Source organism: Anastrepha obliqua, chromosome 5 (genome assembly GCF_027943255.1).
Source record: "Anastrepha obliqua isolate idAnaObli1 chromosome 5, idAnaObli1_1.0, whole genome shotgun sequence".
NCBI lineage: Eukaryota > Metazoa > Arthropoda > Insecta > Diptera > Tephritidae > Anastrepha > Anastrepha obliqua.
In genome coordinates, this window is record NC_072896.1 from 98,976,058 (window position 1) to 98,992,438 (window position 16,381).

At 38.3% G+C, this 16,381-nt stretch overlaps 1 protein-coding gene across 1 annotated transcript in view; it reads left to right on the plus strand.

Moving 5' to 3' along the window:
- Positions 1–14,541, plus strand: part of LOC129248895 (cytoplasmic dynein 2 heavy chain 1) — a 154,051-nt gene extending 139,510 nt beyond the window's left edge. Inside the window, exons 20-35 of the mRNA XM_054888506.1 lie at positions 126–251; positions 334–465; positions 532–1,045; positions 1,111–1,545; positions 3,089–3,205; positions 3,268–3,381; positions 3,441–3,543; positions 3,612–3,844; positions 3,910–4,132; positions 4,195–4,538; positions 5,187–6,160; positions 6,221–7,545; positions 11,189–12,369; positions 12,438–12,656; positions 12,717–13,025; positions 14,260–14,541. Of these exons, the coding sequence (XP_054744481.1) occupies positions 126–251; positions 334–465; positions 532–1,045; positions 1,111–1,545; positions 3,089–3,205; positions 3,268–3,381; positions 3,441–3,543; positions 3,612–3,844; positions 3,910–4,132; positions 4,195–4,538; positions 5,187–6,160; positions 6,221–7,545; positions 11,189–12,369; positions 12,438–12,656; positions 12,717–13,025; positions 14,260–14,541 (6,631 nt within the window). The remainder of the gene's footprint in view (positions 1–125; positions 252–333; positions 466–531; positions 1,046–1,110; positions 1,546–3,088; positions 3,206–3,267; positions 3,382–3,440; positions 3,544–3,611; positions 3,845–3,909; positions 4,133–4,194; positions 4,539–5,186; positions 6,161–6,220; positions 7,546–11,188; positions 12,370–12,437; positions 12,657–12,716; positions 13,026–14,259) is intronic.
- Positions 14,542–16,381: the final 1,840 nt, after the last annotated feature.

Sequence of the window (16,381 nt, forward strand, 5' to 3'; positions counted from 1 at the left end):
TCCTTCAATGAAAAACAAAACGAAGCCTCGGATGAGAGCTGCTTACTCTGATGACGGCCCCTACAAACTTTTTAAACAGCCGATCTCATCATAAACTGCATTAATTTACTTTCGATTATTTACAGATTGCTGACGCTGCCTTCAGGTTGGCGCATACAATTCGGCAACAATGTGAATTTCATCTTCGAAACGGCAGATGTGCGGCATGCTTCGCCAGCCACTATTTCACGCATGGGCATTGTCAACATGAAGTAATACTGACCTTAGTTTATGAATAATATTTTATCTTTAACCAAATAAAAATAACAAAAACTATTCTCCTCACTTGCGCAGCGCTGCAGACTTTCCACAGGCGCAAATACTTGAAACGAGGCTAGCCAGAGAAGAGTTCGGCGATTTGTTGTACAGTTACATCGAAGAGCAATTCAAGCCAGCCGCACAGTGGGTCGAAAGCGAGTACTTATAGTAAGTGTATTGAAATTTGCAGGCATTCACATTTTCAACAGTACATCTTTAATCACCGCCCAACAGCTGTTTACCCGCTTTGAATAGGTGGACGCTCCTACGCGCTCTACTATTGCGGCTGCGCGCCGTGCAAAGTCGCGATGAATTCTGTGTGACACTTTGTCGCGCACTTTACGGTTTCTTGCCACCCGAACGCCACAACGAATTGGCTAATTTCATATTTGAACGCGCAAATATTTACATCAGTAATCCGAATAACGCTGAATTTGCACACTTCAATAACGAGCGCGGCACAATTGAGTTTTATGAGTCGGACGCCTTACCACCACCAATTGGCGCGAATGGCATTAGCAGCGGCGTGCAGCTCATACAGACTGCTACCGTTAAATCGTATTTGAACACATTGCACACCTACTTAAGCGCTCCCACTAACACGCCGTTCCTGATTGTGGGTCCTACGGGTGCAGCAAAGACGTTGCTGCTCCTGCAGGCGGTGCAGGAGTACGCCGGTTATGATTTGATTGTCATTAATTGCTCGATGCAGCTAACACCTGCTTATATTTTGCATTGCTTAAAGCAGGTATGCTGAAGTTAGCGTTAATATTGAAAATCAATATTAGATTTGATAATCGATACTTTCCGCAGAACTGTGTAGCGGTGAGTGGCTTGCGTGGACGCGAATTCAAACCGAAGCAAACACGTGTGGTTTTGTTCTTGAAGAATCTCGACCTATGCTACTTGGATGCATGGGGCACTAGCGAGATTATGGAGCTGTTGCTGCAGCTGGTACAACGCGCCGGTTTCTATGCAGACAATCTAGAATGGGTACACATTAGCGGTGTGCAAATATGTGGTTCTATTTCGCAGGACCCTGCCACATCGATGGGTGGCGGTCTGCACAAATTGGCGCCACGTTTTCTAGCAATAAATCAATTCCTGCGTGTCAGTTATCCAACCGATGCTGATATGTTGACGATAGTACAGAGTCAGCTGGAGCCTCTATTGGCGAGTGGACGCTTCAAAGCGGCGGCGGTGAATGTGCAGTATGTGGTTGAGGGACTATTGGAGTTATTCAAGAAGGTAAGTGAGTAAAGTATGGACTTACAGTTACACAGCGAAGGAGCAAAGACGATGTTAATTAATTAATTAACAAATGATAGGCGGAAGTGCAAAGTTCGGACCTATTGACAGACAGATATCCTTGACCTACAGGATCTAATTCACCACCCACTGGATTCTCCAGTGTATAGACAGGCCATAAACTACGTTCATCGGGAGTCCTTTACCACCTTCTTAAACTGACGTCCCCTGAATACCGTCATTGCAGTGGCAGAGCTTCAGCTGCCACGTGAGACCCGCATCATTTTGGCGCAATTCCAATTGCAGGATTTTGTAGTAGGTTAAACTCCTACCTATCTACAATGCCCATTTTGGCTGCTTGTTCTCCGAGAGACCAAAAGACAATTATGACTGCATGTCGTTTGGTCTCTCCATCTACAATCCGCGATTCGTAGGTATTTTAATGAAATTGTATTCTTGACCTGGTGCATCGATTCTGCAAGAGCGTTATTCATAGCAGATCCCCCTTTTTCCAGTTCAATTGCTTTTTCGTTACCTTCAATGATCCAATGTCCTGGGACTCAGATTAAGGTAACTTTATGGTTTTCGCTCAAGGTTTTAAGGCTATTCCTACTTTGTTCCACCAGTTTAGAGGTTCTTGTAGCCGAATCCAAGGCCTGGATTGCAACTTGGCTATACGAGAGCATAGCGATATTGCCCTTAAAAGCTTCCTTCCTTTTTACTATCTCACAAGCTTCCCCAATTGCTAGTTCTTCCGCCTGAAAGACACTGCAGGCATTAGGAAGACATACAGATTTTTCAATTTCTCTGCCATTTAGCTCGACGAAACTCGGGCCCAAGTGTTACGCGACAACGCGTGGTAAACAGATCAGACTGATGCGCGAGATGATGTAGCAGCAATTATGAGAGTCGTGACTAACTCTGATGGCGTACAGATAGAAACTAACATTCAATCGCGTTCCAGGCTCGTGATGTTTACGTTTGATCTGACTATCTGTACACGACCTCGGCTCGTGATATTTACGTTTGGCCCGACGATCTATTCACGAGCCCGGCTCGTCTTATTCATGTTTGGGCCAAAATTTTCATCAGGAGTCAGATTTGTTAAAGCACGGAAAGCGGTTAAGTCTATGAGAACATATATATATATATGTACCAGCTCCAACCCCACAATCCATTTTAGAGCCATGTGTATAGACTGTGGTGTCGAAGTAGCTTAGTGGGAGTCCCTTACTCCTTTCCTCCTGAGATGGAAAGAGAGTGGCAAAACTTCTGTTTAATGTTACTGCCGGGATGATATAATCAGTCCTCTCCGAGGTATACTGAGTTTGTCGGAATAGCACTACAATAGCAGACTTTTTTTTCGAATAGCAGTCGCCTCTAGGCAGGCAAAGGCTGAGTACATTTCTTCCATGAAAAAGATCTTCATAAAAAACATCTGTCGTTCGAAGGTAGTGTAAAACTTTAGATCCTTCCGTTTGTGAACCAACATAAAGTCATTCAAGCAACAAATAATATATGTATACCTTTTTTCGTCTTTCAGTTACAAGCAACATTCACAGCTTCGTCACGCGCTTGGGAGCATTACAATTTCAATCCGAAATTTATTATGAAATTGCTGCACAATCTCGAATACTATCCCGCTGAAGCTTTCAATGAGGTCAGTATCATTCCCATAAGATTGTTTTTGTGCGCAATATTTTCTTTATAACTTCTTTTAAGGCTTTTTGCGCCGAGTTAACCTCCATGTTCGAAGATCGCTTGGCTAGTGAAGCTGATGTGTCCGAGTTTCAGAGTATATTCAGGCAAACAATGCGCAAGTTCTACGGCAGAGAGGTAAGGCATTTAAATAATTGCAAGTAAATAAAAAAATTAACCTCATTCACATCACACAGAAACTATTTTTCGTGCCTAAGTCATCGAAGCACTGTGGTGAATTTCGTGCGCTCGCGCACGACGCATGGTTGGAAGAAGTACAGAAACAGATTACAATATGCAGTACGAAAATATACAAAATACTTTTACAGTCTCTTTCTTCTTAGCTAACTGATTTTTTTACGCCTTAGATGCCGAGTCCTTTATCATTGACGAGCCGATCACCAGAGAGCTACTTGATTTGGTGTCCAAAGTGGCACGTGTGCTGGCGCGCGATGAGACGCACTTGATGTTGCTTGCACGCGCTGGTGGTAGGCATTTGGATGCGCTATATGCAGCAGCCAATTTACAACAGGCAAAAATTTTTATCACACAAGGTGGCGCTGGGTATGGACTGACAGACTTCTATAATGATTTGAAATTGGTAAATCGCGCTTCGAAATTTAAATATTTTTTCTCTTAATAAATATTAAATGCAATCTCGCACAGGCCATGCAAACTGCAGCAATTGAGGATCAGTGCACCTGTTTGCTCATCGATCACTGTTGGATTACATTTGCACCGGACATAATGAAACCAATTGAAGCCGTGCTGGAGGGAAGTGAGATACTTGATTTATTTGGTGATGATCTGGAATCTATAGCTAGCTCGCTGAAGCATGCTGCACAGTTGGAGGGCTTTCAGGAGTCCATAGGCGCATACTTTTTGAAAAGTACTATCGCGCATTGTATTTCCATTGACCAAAATTTTTCTCACATATCAATAAATTTTTAGAAGCTAAGAAGAATCTTCATTTGATTATCACCTTGGATCCGGCCAATGTGACGCTTAACAGTTTATTTAGCAGATTTCCAACACTTTACCGTAATATGGATATTTATTTTGTGCGCACTGCCTCTACTGAAACGCAAAATCAGCTGCCGAAGAAATTCATTGAAATGCTTGGCGAAGCTGCAGGGAGCAGGGGCAGCGTGCCCGTATTCTCGTACTTTACTGATGCGGTAGAATCTTTGATCACCCAGCAGGCGCCGAAGCGTTACTACCAGTTGATACGTTCCTACTTTTATATTTACACCAATTTCGCTAAGGACATCAACAAAAGGCTGGAAAAGTTGCAGGTAAATACTTATAGATACTCTTACACCTATGGGGAGGTTTTGAGACTTTTTTTTAGTTTAATTTTAATAATTTTTCATAAAAATTCAGTTCATTGTGCAGCCAAAACCATTAAGATTTCAAACTTTATAGAGGATTTCAAAAAATTTAAAAAATCTTCTTCACAACTGCAAAATTTTTATTCAGAATAAAAAAACTGTAGTACACGTTTTTTCAGCCCATTAAATTTTAAAGGCTCCAAAATTGCAGATTTTCTAAAAAAAATTTTTTTTTCAAACGGCGTCGGTCATGAAAAATATCTCGAACATTTAGGCTATAAATCTGCATACTCAATTTTTTCTTAATTCTGAATAAAAATATTGAGATTTTAAAGCAAATTTCTGGAAGTTGGTTAAAAAATTGTGAATAAAATATTGAAAATTTTTATGAAAATTTGTTAAATTTCAAATTTTGAAATTTTGATTTACATGGTTGCAGAAGGAACTGTATTTTTATTAAAAGCTAATTAAAATTTAAAAAAATATGTATTGCCGAGACTTTTCACTATATCACACACCTATTATTTTGCGCACAAGTGTACATACATAAAAAAGTTTTTCTCACAGCTTTCAAATAATTTTTTTCCTTACCCCCACTTTCTACGTCCCCAGCATGGCGTCGACAAGCTAGCCGCAGCCCATAACGTAGTAGACACACTCAAATCCAATGCCGGCCAACAGGAGGAAGCGCTTGCAGAAAAACGCAAACTGGCCAACGATGCACTCGAAATGATTTCGGCCACTATGCGGAGCGCCAACGATCAAAAAACCAATATGTTAGAGCTGAAGAAGAAGACGCAGGATAGCAGCGAGCAGTTGAAACTGCGTCAGAAGGAAATACAACAGGAGCTCGCCGAAGTGGAGCCCATACTCGCGGAGGCCAGCACAGCAGTGGGTCAAATAAAATCGGAAGCACTATCCGAGATACGTTCATTACGTGCGCCGCCAGAGACTATACGCGACATACTCGAAGGCGTTTTGCGATTGATGGGTATACGCGATACCTCGTGGAATAGCATGAAGACCTTTCTGGCAAAACGTGGAGTCAAAGAAGATATACGCTCGTTGGATCCAGCGCATATCAATCCGGATAATTGTGTGGCGGTTGAAAAATTGCTAGACGCGAAGGCGGAATCCTTTGAAATGAAGAATGCAAAACGTGCCTCGGCAGCTGCTGCGCCCCTAGCCGCTTGGGTCAAGGCGAGTGTGCGCTACTCAAAGGTCATACAAAGCATACGGCCGTTAGAGCGCGAGCAAAATGAACTGCAACGCAACTTGGATGTGGCGGAGGGCGAAATGCAAACACTAATGAGCGGTTTGGATGATGTGGACAATCGCGTAAAGCAATTGTCAGCCAAGTTGAATTCTTATACACAGGAAGCAGCGGTGTTGGAAATTAAATTGGATGATGCGCGTAAGACATTAAATGCAGCTGAAGTGTTGATTGAGAAACTTAGCTCTGAATTCCATACATGGAGCATGCAGCTGGATGAGTACAAGGCGTCGCATAAGACATTGGACACTAAATCACTACTCATTGCATTGGCCATTAATTATTTCTCTCATCTGACATTAGAGCGAAGAAGGTTGGTCGTTATTTGCGTATACAACATTAACACTTTTTTCTATATCTTTGCGCATTTCAGCTTCAGCATGGATCGTTTACTTGCCGAGCTGCAGTTGCGACCATTCGATTTGCGTAAAAGCCTACTCACCGAGCAGGAACAAATCATCTGGGAAAGCATGGGTCTTGCACCTGATGCGCAAATTATCGAAAACGCCGCATTACTACGCCAAATGATCGATTTACCCTTTGGCAGCTATCCTGTACCTTTGGTCTTGGATCCTACACAAACCGCCATGAACTGGCTAGAGGAGTATCTGCGTACTAAAGAAAGACCATACGACATCACCACGCAGAGCAATGAACGTTTAAACTACATGCTCGAGTTGGCCGTACGCTTTGGCAAAGTGCTTATAGTGCAGGATTGTCAGCAAGTGCGTCCGCCGCTACTGCAGCTGCTACAGGGACGCTTTTATGTTAAATTTGGAAAGAAGCTATTAGAAATTGGCTCAAAAATGATTGACCTACATGAACAATTCCAACTCGTACTCTTTACGAAAACCAATAAACTGAGCATTGAACCAGAAACGTTGAGCTATATGACTTGCATACCGTTCACTGTGACCGCTATAGGCTTGGCAGATCAGCTCATGTCTAAAGCTATTATACTAAAGAACCCGCAGCTGGAGCGCAAACGCATTGAATTGTTGAAAAATGAAGGCGGGCTGTTGAAGCAACGCATCGAATTGGAAGACAAGTTGCTGGAAGAGCTCTCAACTGCACAAGGTGACATTTTGAAGAATGAAAAGCTCTTGAATACACTGAATGAGGTGAAGGAAAGCAGCAATTTTATTGATAAATCACTGAAGGAAAGTGCGCGTGTGAAAGAGTCTCTTCTGTCCGATTACACTCAGTTGCGTGAGCTCTGCACAAAGGCAGCAAAATTTTACATCGAGCTCACGGTATCCTATGAGTTGCCAGCGTTGGCATTTATACAACTTTTTCTCAATTCTCTGCAAACATTCGAAAGTCGTAACTCGGTTGGAAACGATAGTGAACGACGCGTGTATGAGCAGCTGGTTTGTGCTACATTCCAATATCTGGCGCGTTCAACATCGCGTGGCAGTCACTTGACTTTGGCGTTATATGTGTGCAAGAGCGCCTATCCGGAACGGATGCCTGCCGCAGAGTGGGAAATGTTTGTTACGAACTTTATGGTCACAGCTGATGTAAGCATAGGCAGCGTTGATTTGGGCTCAATACAGTTGCCCGAATGTGTGGGTAAAGAGGCGGCGCTTAAATTGCGGATATTCTTAACACAAGTGCCACATATTGAGGAACAACTGCAGTTGCAGAAAGATTATGCCTGGCGAAGTTTTGTCGTAGATCAGACGCCAGAGATGCCAGGTAAGATATGCAGCCAGCAATGCTATTTTAAGTTATTAATATGAGACAAAGAACATAGATTACAAGTTTTGAACATACGAAGCGAAATTGTGAGAGGAACTTCGACTGCCACGTCATTGGAAATTCGGCAGCAGAATTCTGCGCGCTCATTTCACACAAATCTTATGCTCGTCCAATCAGTCGTTGTCCAAAAGGCAATGAGATAACACGAGCAATAGTTGCGTAGATTTTTTCCATATAAGTCAGCAAATCAGCTGATTATTTCAAAATCGATGATGCTGGCCACATCTTCGGAATTATTTTCACTGTGAATATCAGGTATAGATCGGTATGTATGTAGATCAAGAAGAGGTCGCTTTGGTCATCGGGTGTCATGTTGAGCTGGGTGCAAATGTTAATCTTTACTATTGTAACTATCGCTCAATATTCACACCTACCTTCGATTTGCTTCGATGTAGCCGTAGAAAAATTAAGCGACTCCGCTTACAAATACAAAGCAAATTCCATAATTTGTTCCACTTTTGTATTTTATTATAATTCACTGGCCTGGTTTGTTTAACCGGTAATCAACGATAAGGCTGAGAATAAGGGGCAAAACACACCGAGTATACCTGCTAAAACTGCATAGCTTCGATTTTGGTGAAATTTGGTGAATAAGTTTTTCTATAAAGTATCATAAATTGTGAAAAGGAAAGGGAGAAAATATCGACTGGTCGAGATGTAGCGATTCAAAGTTTTGAGTTTTTGTGAATGCCTTTTTCCCCAGAATTTTAAATCAAGCAACTGCTGATTTAAAAAAACAAAGAAGAAAAAATGGTTTCTATAGGATTTTTTCATACTTTTCAGTAAGAATTACAAAACCTATGTTTATAGGATTTTTCCATACTTTTCAGTAAAAAATAAAAACATGTTTTTTATTGGATTTTTTCATACCTTTCGATAAAAAATAAAAAAATGGTTTCTATAGGATTTTTTCATACCTTTCGATAAAAAAAAAACACAAAAAATGTTTTCTTTAGGATTTTTTCCATACTTTTCGATAAAAAATAAAAAAAATTGTTTTCTCTTGGATTTGTTTCATACAAAAGAAAAAAATGATTTCGACAGAATTTTTTTAAACTTTTCGATAGAAAATAACAAAAAATGTTTTCTATAGGATTTTTTTCCTACTATTCGATAAAAAATAAAAAAAATGTTTTCTATAAGATTTGTTTCCTACTATTCGATAAAAAATAAAAAAAAAATGTTTTCTATAGGATTTTTTCCTACTTTTCGATAAAAAACACAAAAAATGTTTTCTTTAGGATTTTTTCCATAGGTACCTACTTTTCGATAAAAAAAAAAAAAATGTTTTCTACAGAATTTTTTTATATATACTTTTCGATAGAAAATAGCAAAACATGTTTTCTATAGGATTTTTTTTCTACTATTCGATAAAAAAAAAAAATGTTTTCTATAGGATTTTTTTCCGACTATTCGATAAAAAAAAAATGTAATCTATAGGATTTTCATGTTTTCCTTAAGGGTTTTTTATCATACTTTTGGATAAAAAAAAATGTTTCCTATAGGATTTTTTTCATACTTTTTAATAAAAATTCTTTGCTAATTTTTTTAATTTCGTTTTAATTGTTTTTAGTAATTTCGTTTAAATGTTTTTTTTTATTGTTAAATTTAAATGTTTGCTTTTAATTTCGTTTAAATTTTGTTTTGTTAATTTCGTCTTACTTTTTGTTATTTTCGTTTAAATTTTTTTTTTGTTAATTTCGTTTTAATTTTTTTTTTTTGTTAATTCGTTTTAATTTTTTGTTTTTTTGTATATTTTTGTTTTAATTTCAATTTTTTTTGTTAATTTCGTTTCAATTTTATTTAATTTCGTTTTACGTTTTTTACCTATATTTTTGTTTTAATTTCATTTTGATTTTTTTTTGTTTCGTTTTATTTTTTTTTATTTCGTTTTATTTTTTTTTTATCTTGTTTAATTTTTTTTTAATTTCGTTTCAATTTTTTTTTTGTGTATATTTGTATATTTTTATTTATATATTTCTTATTTATTTATATTTTTCAAATTTCAACAGCTATTTGTTTTTTTCAGATTATGCTCCAATGAATGCTTTTTATACGGAAAGCATGCATTTTTTTGTATTTTTAGATAAAAAAGTTTAAAAAAATTAGACATTTTTTGTTGTTGTTACAAAAAAATGCGTACAGGTATTGAATTTTGTCTCCATAGTGTAGGCGCAATTTAATGAAGTTGAAAACACGCCCACTTCCCTTTTTATCAGCCGTTTATTTTCTGTCCATCCATTTCTCACTGCAACGTAAAACTAAAACAATGAGACGTCCTTCCCATAAAGTAGATTTGAAATGAGAAAAATCGGTTTATAACCACACGGATTCTCTCCAGACAACTGCAGTTTTGAAAATTTCACTATTTAAGAAACTTTCTCGAAATTAGCAAAAGGGTTAATTCAAAGGATGGAATTACGTATGTGTACTTGTGTATATATATATGTATATATTGCAAAATAGGAGTTGTTGTTGTAGCAGTTCACTAGTCTCTGCCAGTGCGGTGTAGTCACCAACTGTTATCGTCTAACTTATCTAAATGTAGGCCCAGAAAAGTTGCCGTTTCGACAGGTTAGGTACAAGTGGATAGGGTTACAATACCCAGACCGTAATTGAGCCAAAGTTAGGCGGGTATCATGAGGTAGCTGAAGCTCTTCGTCTGCAATAGGTGGTACTTGAACTCCGATAGCGGCATTCAGGGAGTTTAGGAAGGCGGTGAATGGTGTTTAATTACTGTCTGGTCTAGTAGTTGCGATTGTGCTTTGTCCTGAATGTGTCAGTGTATTTGAAAAGATGCCTTCTCACATGCCTGAAAGGTGGTTCAGGCTCTAGCAAATGTCTTCCGAGGATGATTCCTGCGGTAACACACAGGCAGGAATTGCTTGCTCAGCATTTTACTCTGCTCCTTGACCGGGAGCTTGGAAGCCTCATTGTGAAGGTGTTGCAGTGGAGAAATATGAGGCATCCTGTAGCTGTTCTAATAGCAGTATTTGGACAGGTCTGGAGCTTTTCCCACTGCGAATCACAAGTACCTGGCGTTCAGACAGGAGTGGCAACGTCCACCTTCTAGTTTTCAAATTTAATTAACTTATTCATGTATTGCATCGTCCAATCCATATAAAAGAAATTTCAATTAATGCTCTAAGATCTATTAAAAACAGAAATTTAATGAAACCCCATTTGAAACCCATAAGACATCCATGTGCTCAAAAAATATGCAAAATCAGTCAAGAAAGTTTTTATTCTAACGTTAGATGATCTTAGCCAATAGGTTGAAAATTAGCGAAATTGAAGTCTAACCCTGATCACCATCCACACCACCTTCCAAACAATCTCGGTTCCACGTTGCCGGAATGGACCGAGTTTATACATGGCCAAGGCCTGCGACTTCAGCAGCTTTCCCAAAATTGTATGGCTAATAGAGTAAAGCAGTCCAGTAAAAGCAAACAAATGTTGTGCCATTTAACGCGCACCTGGTGCACAAAATTCGGTTTCATAAAAAAATTCAGTAATTTCTTAACTTTTCCGTATATAACAAATATAATTACCAAAGATTTCATTAATTTCTCTTTAATAGGCGATATTAAATCACCGTTTCATAGCGTGCTCATCGCGCAAATATTTCGCCCAGATCTTATTTTTGTGCAGCTACGCCGCGCAGCTGCCGAAATTCTGGGCATATCGCCAGATTCAGTGGTGCAGCCTACAGTGGAGCAACTTGCCGATGAGAACACTGACAACAAACCAATCCTAGTGATTACGCAAACCGAAAATGATCCAGGCACTGAAATAAGAAGTGTCGCTGTCAAAAAAATTGGGCTCGAAAAATACACCGAACTTTCCATTGGGCGCGGTATGGAACATCGCGCATTGGATGCTATACGGCAGGCAGCTGAGCTCGGCAAGTGGATTTGTATTAAAAATGTGCATCTTGTTCCCGATTGGTTGCCAGAGCTGGATCGTGAATTGGAAGTGTTGAAGAAACGCGATGGTTTTCGCCTGTGGCTTATTTGCGAATCGACACGTGGCTTCAGCGATACGATTATGTACAAGTTTGTGAAGGTTTTATACGAGTTTCCAAGCGGTATTAAGCACAAAGTCCGTCGTATGTTGCAAAATTTTGCGCTGAGTGATTACCGAAGCATATCAAAAGAAGCCAAGTTGGTTAAGATACGTTTTGTGGTTTTCATTGTTATGGCGGTGCTGCAGGAACGTCGCAAATACATACCGCAAGGTTGGTCGAAATACTATGAATTTGGTGAAGCAGATTTGAAAGCTGCATTGCAAGTGCTACTCTGGCTAGATAGCACAATGTCTAGCGGTCGCTACGATTGGACAATTTTGCAGCGGTTATGCGAAAATGTTGCATTTGGTGGCCGCATCAACAACACACGCGACTTACAAGTACTCCAACGTTACTTAGAAGAATTTTGTGCTGCTGATGTGATGAACAATCGTTGGAGTCCATTGAACACCAAAGTTGTTGTACCCACAAGTGCACAAGTACTTGATTATATAAGCGCAATTTCAAAGTTTCCCGATACGGATGAGCCAGGCGTATTCCACTTGTCGAACCACACAAATATCAGTCGAGAAATTGTACAATCAAAAGAAATTATTAAGGAATTACGAGCAAACTACTACAAGAAAACGGAATGTACAGAGGAATCGATGTGCCGTGAGCAAGAAACAACCGACTTGGTCAAGATGGAGAAACAAATTAAACCGATTTTAGCACTTTGGCGCAAGTTAGCTGGTGTAAGAATTAATAAGTTATAGTAAAATATGTGCAATTTTAAATTTATCCATTGTTGATAACTTCCCAGAAATGCACTGTTCAAAAAACCGCAGAGGAATTGCAGGAATCTACACAGCAGGCTTTGCCTTGGCAACTATTCGTCATATCTGAGTTGAGAACTGCTGCAAAGTGTTTTCAAGAGGTGCACCAAACACTTTCACTGGTACACAACTGGTTCAAGTCAACGGCTAGCAATACTAAATCAAATATTGATTTACATTTATTTCAAATGCTTGCGGAAAATCAGGTTAAATCGGCTATTTTCACTTGCTTTCCAATCTGTTAAGGCTTGATACTATTTGCACAGGTTCCCGGTGCTTGGCTTCGCTGCTGGTGTGGTCCACCGGCAACAGTGGACTATATACGTGCGATTGTGATACGTGGACAGGCAGCTGAACTCCGCTACCGCTCGGAGTTACATCTGGATTTTGGACAGCAAATCGATCTCACTACCGTTTTCAATAGTGAAACAATGTTGTCTAGTCTCAAACTTACTAATTCACGACAAATAGGCACTTCTTGTAAGGATCTCAAGCTGACAGCTCAAGTTATCAACAGCAATATGCACTCCAGCGCACCTGCAAAGGGCTCGGTTATTACCCTGGCTCCACTAAAGGTAAATGTGAGCAATGGCACTTGTTCTAGGAATCGTATACTTGTTTATTTTGCTTTGAGTAAACAACTACCGCCGATCAGACGGCGTCTTTCTGGCGAAGCGAGTTGTATTTGTAGTATTTATTTTCATTTGTTTGCGGCACTTACCTTTCCCATTTTGGCCATAAAATGATACTCCACTGTTGATAGCAATTTATGTCCTCCGATATTCTTTGCAAAATAGTTGTTTTTAGGCTATTCGCCCTGAAATCCGGAATTTTGTAAAATTTTGGTTGGCTGGCCGTCTAGTTTTTGTTTTTGATTGACAGTTTGTAAAACTAGCTGACATTTAATGTAGTAGATTAAAAGTTGGGGTAGGTATGCCAAGGCCTGCCAGACTTAAGGGAATATGTGAATGCAAGTGAATACCTGCACAGAACTATTTTAGTCAAAAAGCGCTTCAACTAAATTAAATTTTTTAAATTCGCAAAATTTTAAGTATTCCAGTTTGAATTTATATGATACAAAATGCATAAAAAAATTCTTCGTGGATCACATATGTATCTAATAACCTAGACAAACGGTGGTGTTAATCGGGATTAATGACTATATTCTGAATTATGTCAGGAATTAAATGCAACTAATGCGGGTTAACAACTAGATATAATTCTTATAATTTAAGTGGATTAGAGAAGTTTTCGATAGCAGCTTTCTCGAAAAATTATAATTAATATCTATTGTAAATGAAAAATAATGAAACTTTTAAAGAGAAAAACAAGAATGACTAAATGCAATGCTGGTTTGCACTGACACGTTCGAAATTACATTCATTATATTAATATTTCAAAGCAGTTGAGGAATTTCAGTTTAAGATTTTCTGAATAAATAGTTATTTCTTAGTATCACGGCCGCAAATACCCTTACTTGTTGCCTGCGACCCATCATTTACTGACAAAACTGTCTAATAAGCAAATCAGCTGTTCACTAATCCGCGCATGCACTTGCTGTCAGACGACAATTTTAATCGGAATTAACTGTGCTGGTAATCCCAATTAAACAATAAACAGCCTTTGACATATTTTCAGCAAAAGAAGTAGTCAAAAAATAAATACTAATTTTCATTGTTTCGTTAGTTAATTTTTTAGGAACTGCAAAGAAATTTTATATTTAATATATTTTTTACTACCGATCAATTTTAGTCTATATACTGTAGTTACTCGTTCAACATTAGTAAGTAATAACAGATTCCATTTTAGGTTGATGGCGCTGTTTTTACTTACGGTAAATTAACTATAAAAACAGATGTGGAAAGTCGTGCTCAGGAATATAAATCTCCTGAATTCAGACTTACTTTCGAGGCTTATACGAGCACCGAGGAAAAGAAATCTGGCGCAAAAGTCTCGGCTGGCCTTATAAAAGTGCCTTTGTATTCGAACGTCAGCCGGGAAAAGCTCCTTTGCTTTGTGGATGTTCCAACTACAGAATCGGCGGATGTTGTACTTTTGTCGGGAGCAGCACTGATTGTGTCAGATTTTTAAATGATTTAATGAAAAATTAATACATATAAAGTTCTAAGCAGTTTTAAACTAATAAATACAAAAAAAGTATAAATTAAAAAAGTATATGTTATAGCACCTTTATTTACCTTGAGAAGAATTGGAGACACAAATATTAATACATACCGAGACTCATACATCGGTGGGGACAAATTTGTATTAATGGACAAGGTATTATTTTTATTGTAACAGCATAAAACACTCTCTCAAATTATATTGAGGAAAATAGTTGCATTAAGAATCCTTGGTCGAATATTAAACCCGAATCATCGCGTTAGCATAGATTTGACCATCGAGCGAACATAAGCTATATGACATCTGATCTGATCTTATTATATGATCTCATATTTCATATTCTTTTATATTTTACCGTTAACTTTCGTACTTTAACAACCATCATTTGTTTGTATTTAGTGATTACTCAAGGAAGTCTGAGTCATATATCTCCTAATCTGTCGTTCGATCGAACAATTTGTCAAAAATTGGTTAAATTTAATTATATGGTTTATTTCGAATCAATATGATTCAGAAATACATTTTCCATAATCTCAGTTAAATTTGATTAACAGGATGCCACGCAACCAAAAAAAAAAAAAATACCAAAAAAAAAAAACAATGGGTTACATTACATCTAACTCTGTAGTTATAAATAAAGAGTGGTTAAGTTTCAGGGGGCGATGTTGATTTTGAATAAAATACAATTTTTTTAGGAAATTATTGTCATTTCTTTTTATTATGATAGTATTGGTATGGTATTACGCATGGCAGCAGCACACCTCCCTCCGATGGTCCAAATTTTCGATGACGCTGAGGCATAATTGAGGTTCTATGCCGTAAATGTGCCGAATTATCTCATCCCTTAGCTCTTGAATTGTTGTGGGCTTATCGACGTACACCTTTTCTTTCATATAACCCCAAAGAAAGAAGTCCAACGGTGTCAAATCACATGATCTTAGCGGCCAATTGACATCGCCGCGACGTGAGATTATTCGGTCATCAAATTTTTCGCTCAAAAGAGCCTGACCGGCCTCATTTTGGAAAAAATACGGCCCAATGATGCCTATAAGCCGCACCAAACAGTCACTCTTTGTGGGTGCATTGGTTTTTCGGCAATCACTCTTGAATTATCATTCGCCCAAATGCGTCAATTCTGCTTATTGACGAATCCACTGAGGTGAAAATGTGCCTCATCACTGAAGATGATTTTCTTCACGAAGTGCGCGATATGCATTTTGATTTGAACGCCCGTTTTCATAATAAGCCTAAATAACTTTAACGCGTTGCTCGATTGTGTATCTTTGCATGGTTCAAATTGAGTTAGTCTGAAATTGAAAAATGTCAAATGAAATGCAGGAAAAAACTTGACGTTACGTTTAGGTGTGGTTCATATTCAACATCGGCCCTTGAAATTTAACCTTTATAATAGTCATAGCATGAGCTAAAACAGGAACTCTTACTCAAAAATTAATTTGAAATATTTAGACATTGAGGTATAAAGATCTATTTTGTGTTGGAATCATAACCTGTTCTTGCAAAATAACAATTTAAATTTTCCATGCCGCCAAAGTGAGTTAGTTATTTGGCTACCTCATAATTTAATCGTGTGAACTGGGGTGTACTTAGGTTGTGTTCTATTGTAATAGAATTTTAATATGTTACTATAATTTAGCAAAGATCTAAACCTCAAATAAGTTCCCCAGTTTTCAACCGATAAAGAAAATTTAACATATTTTCTTAAGAAATTCGATATGGCAATATTGCTAACTAGGACCTGGACATTTTTTTCTCTTTAACAGCGCTGCATACGTTACGTTTCTGTTAG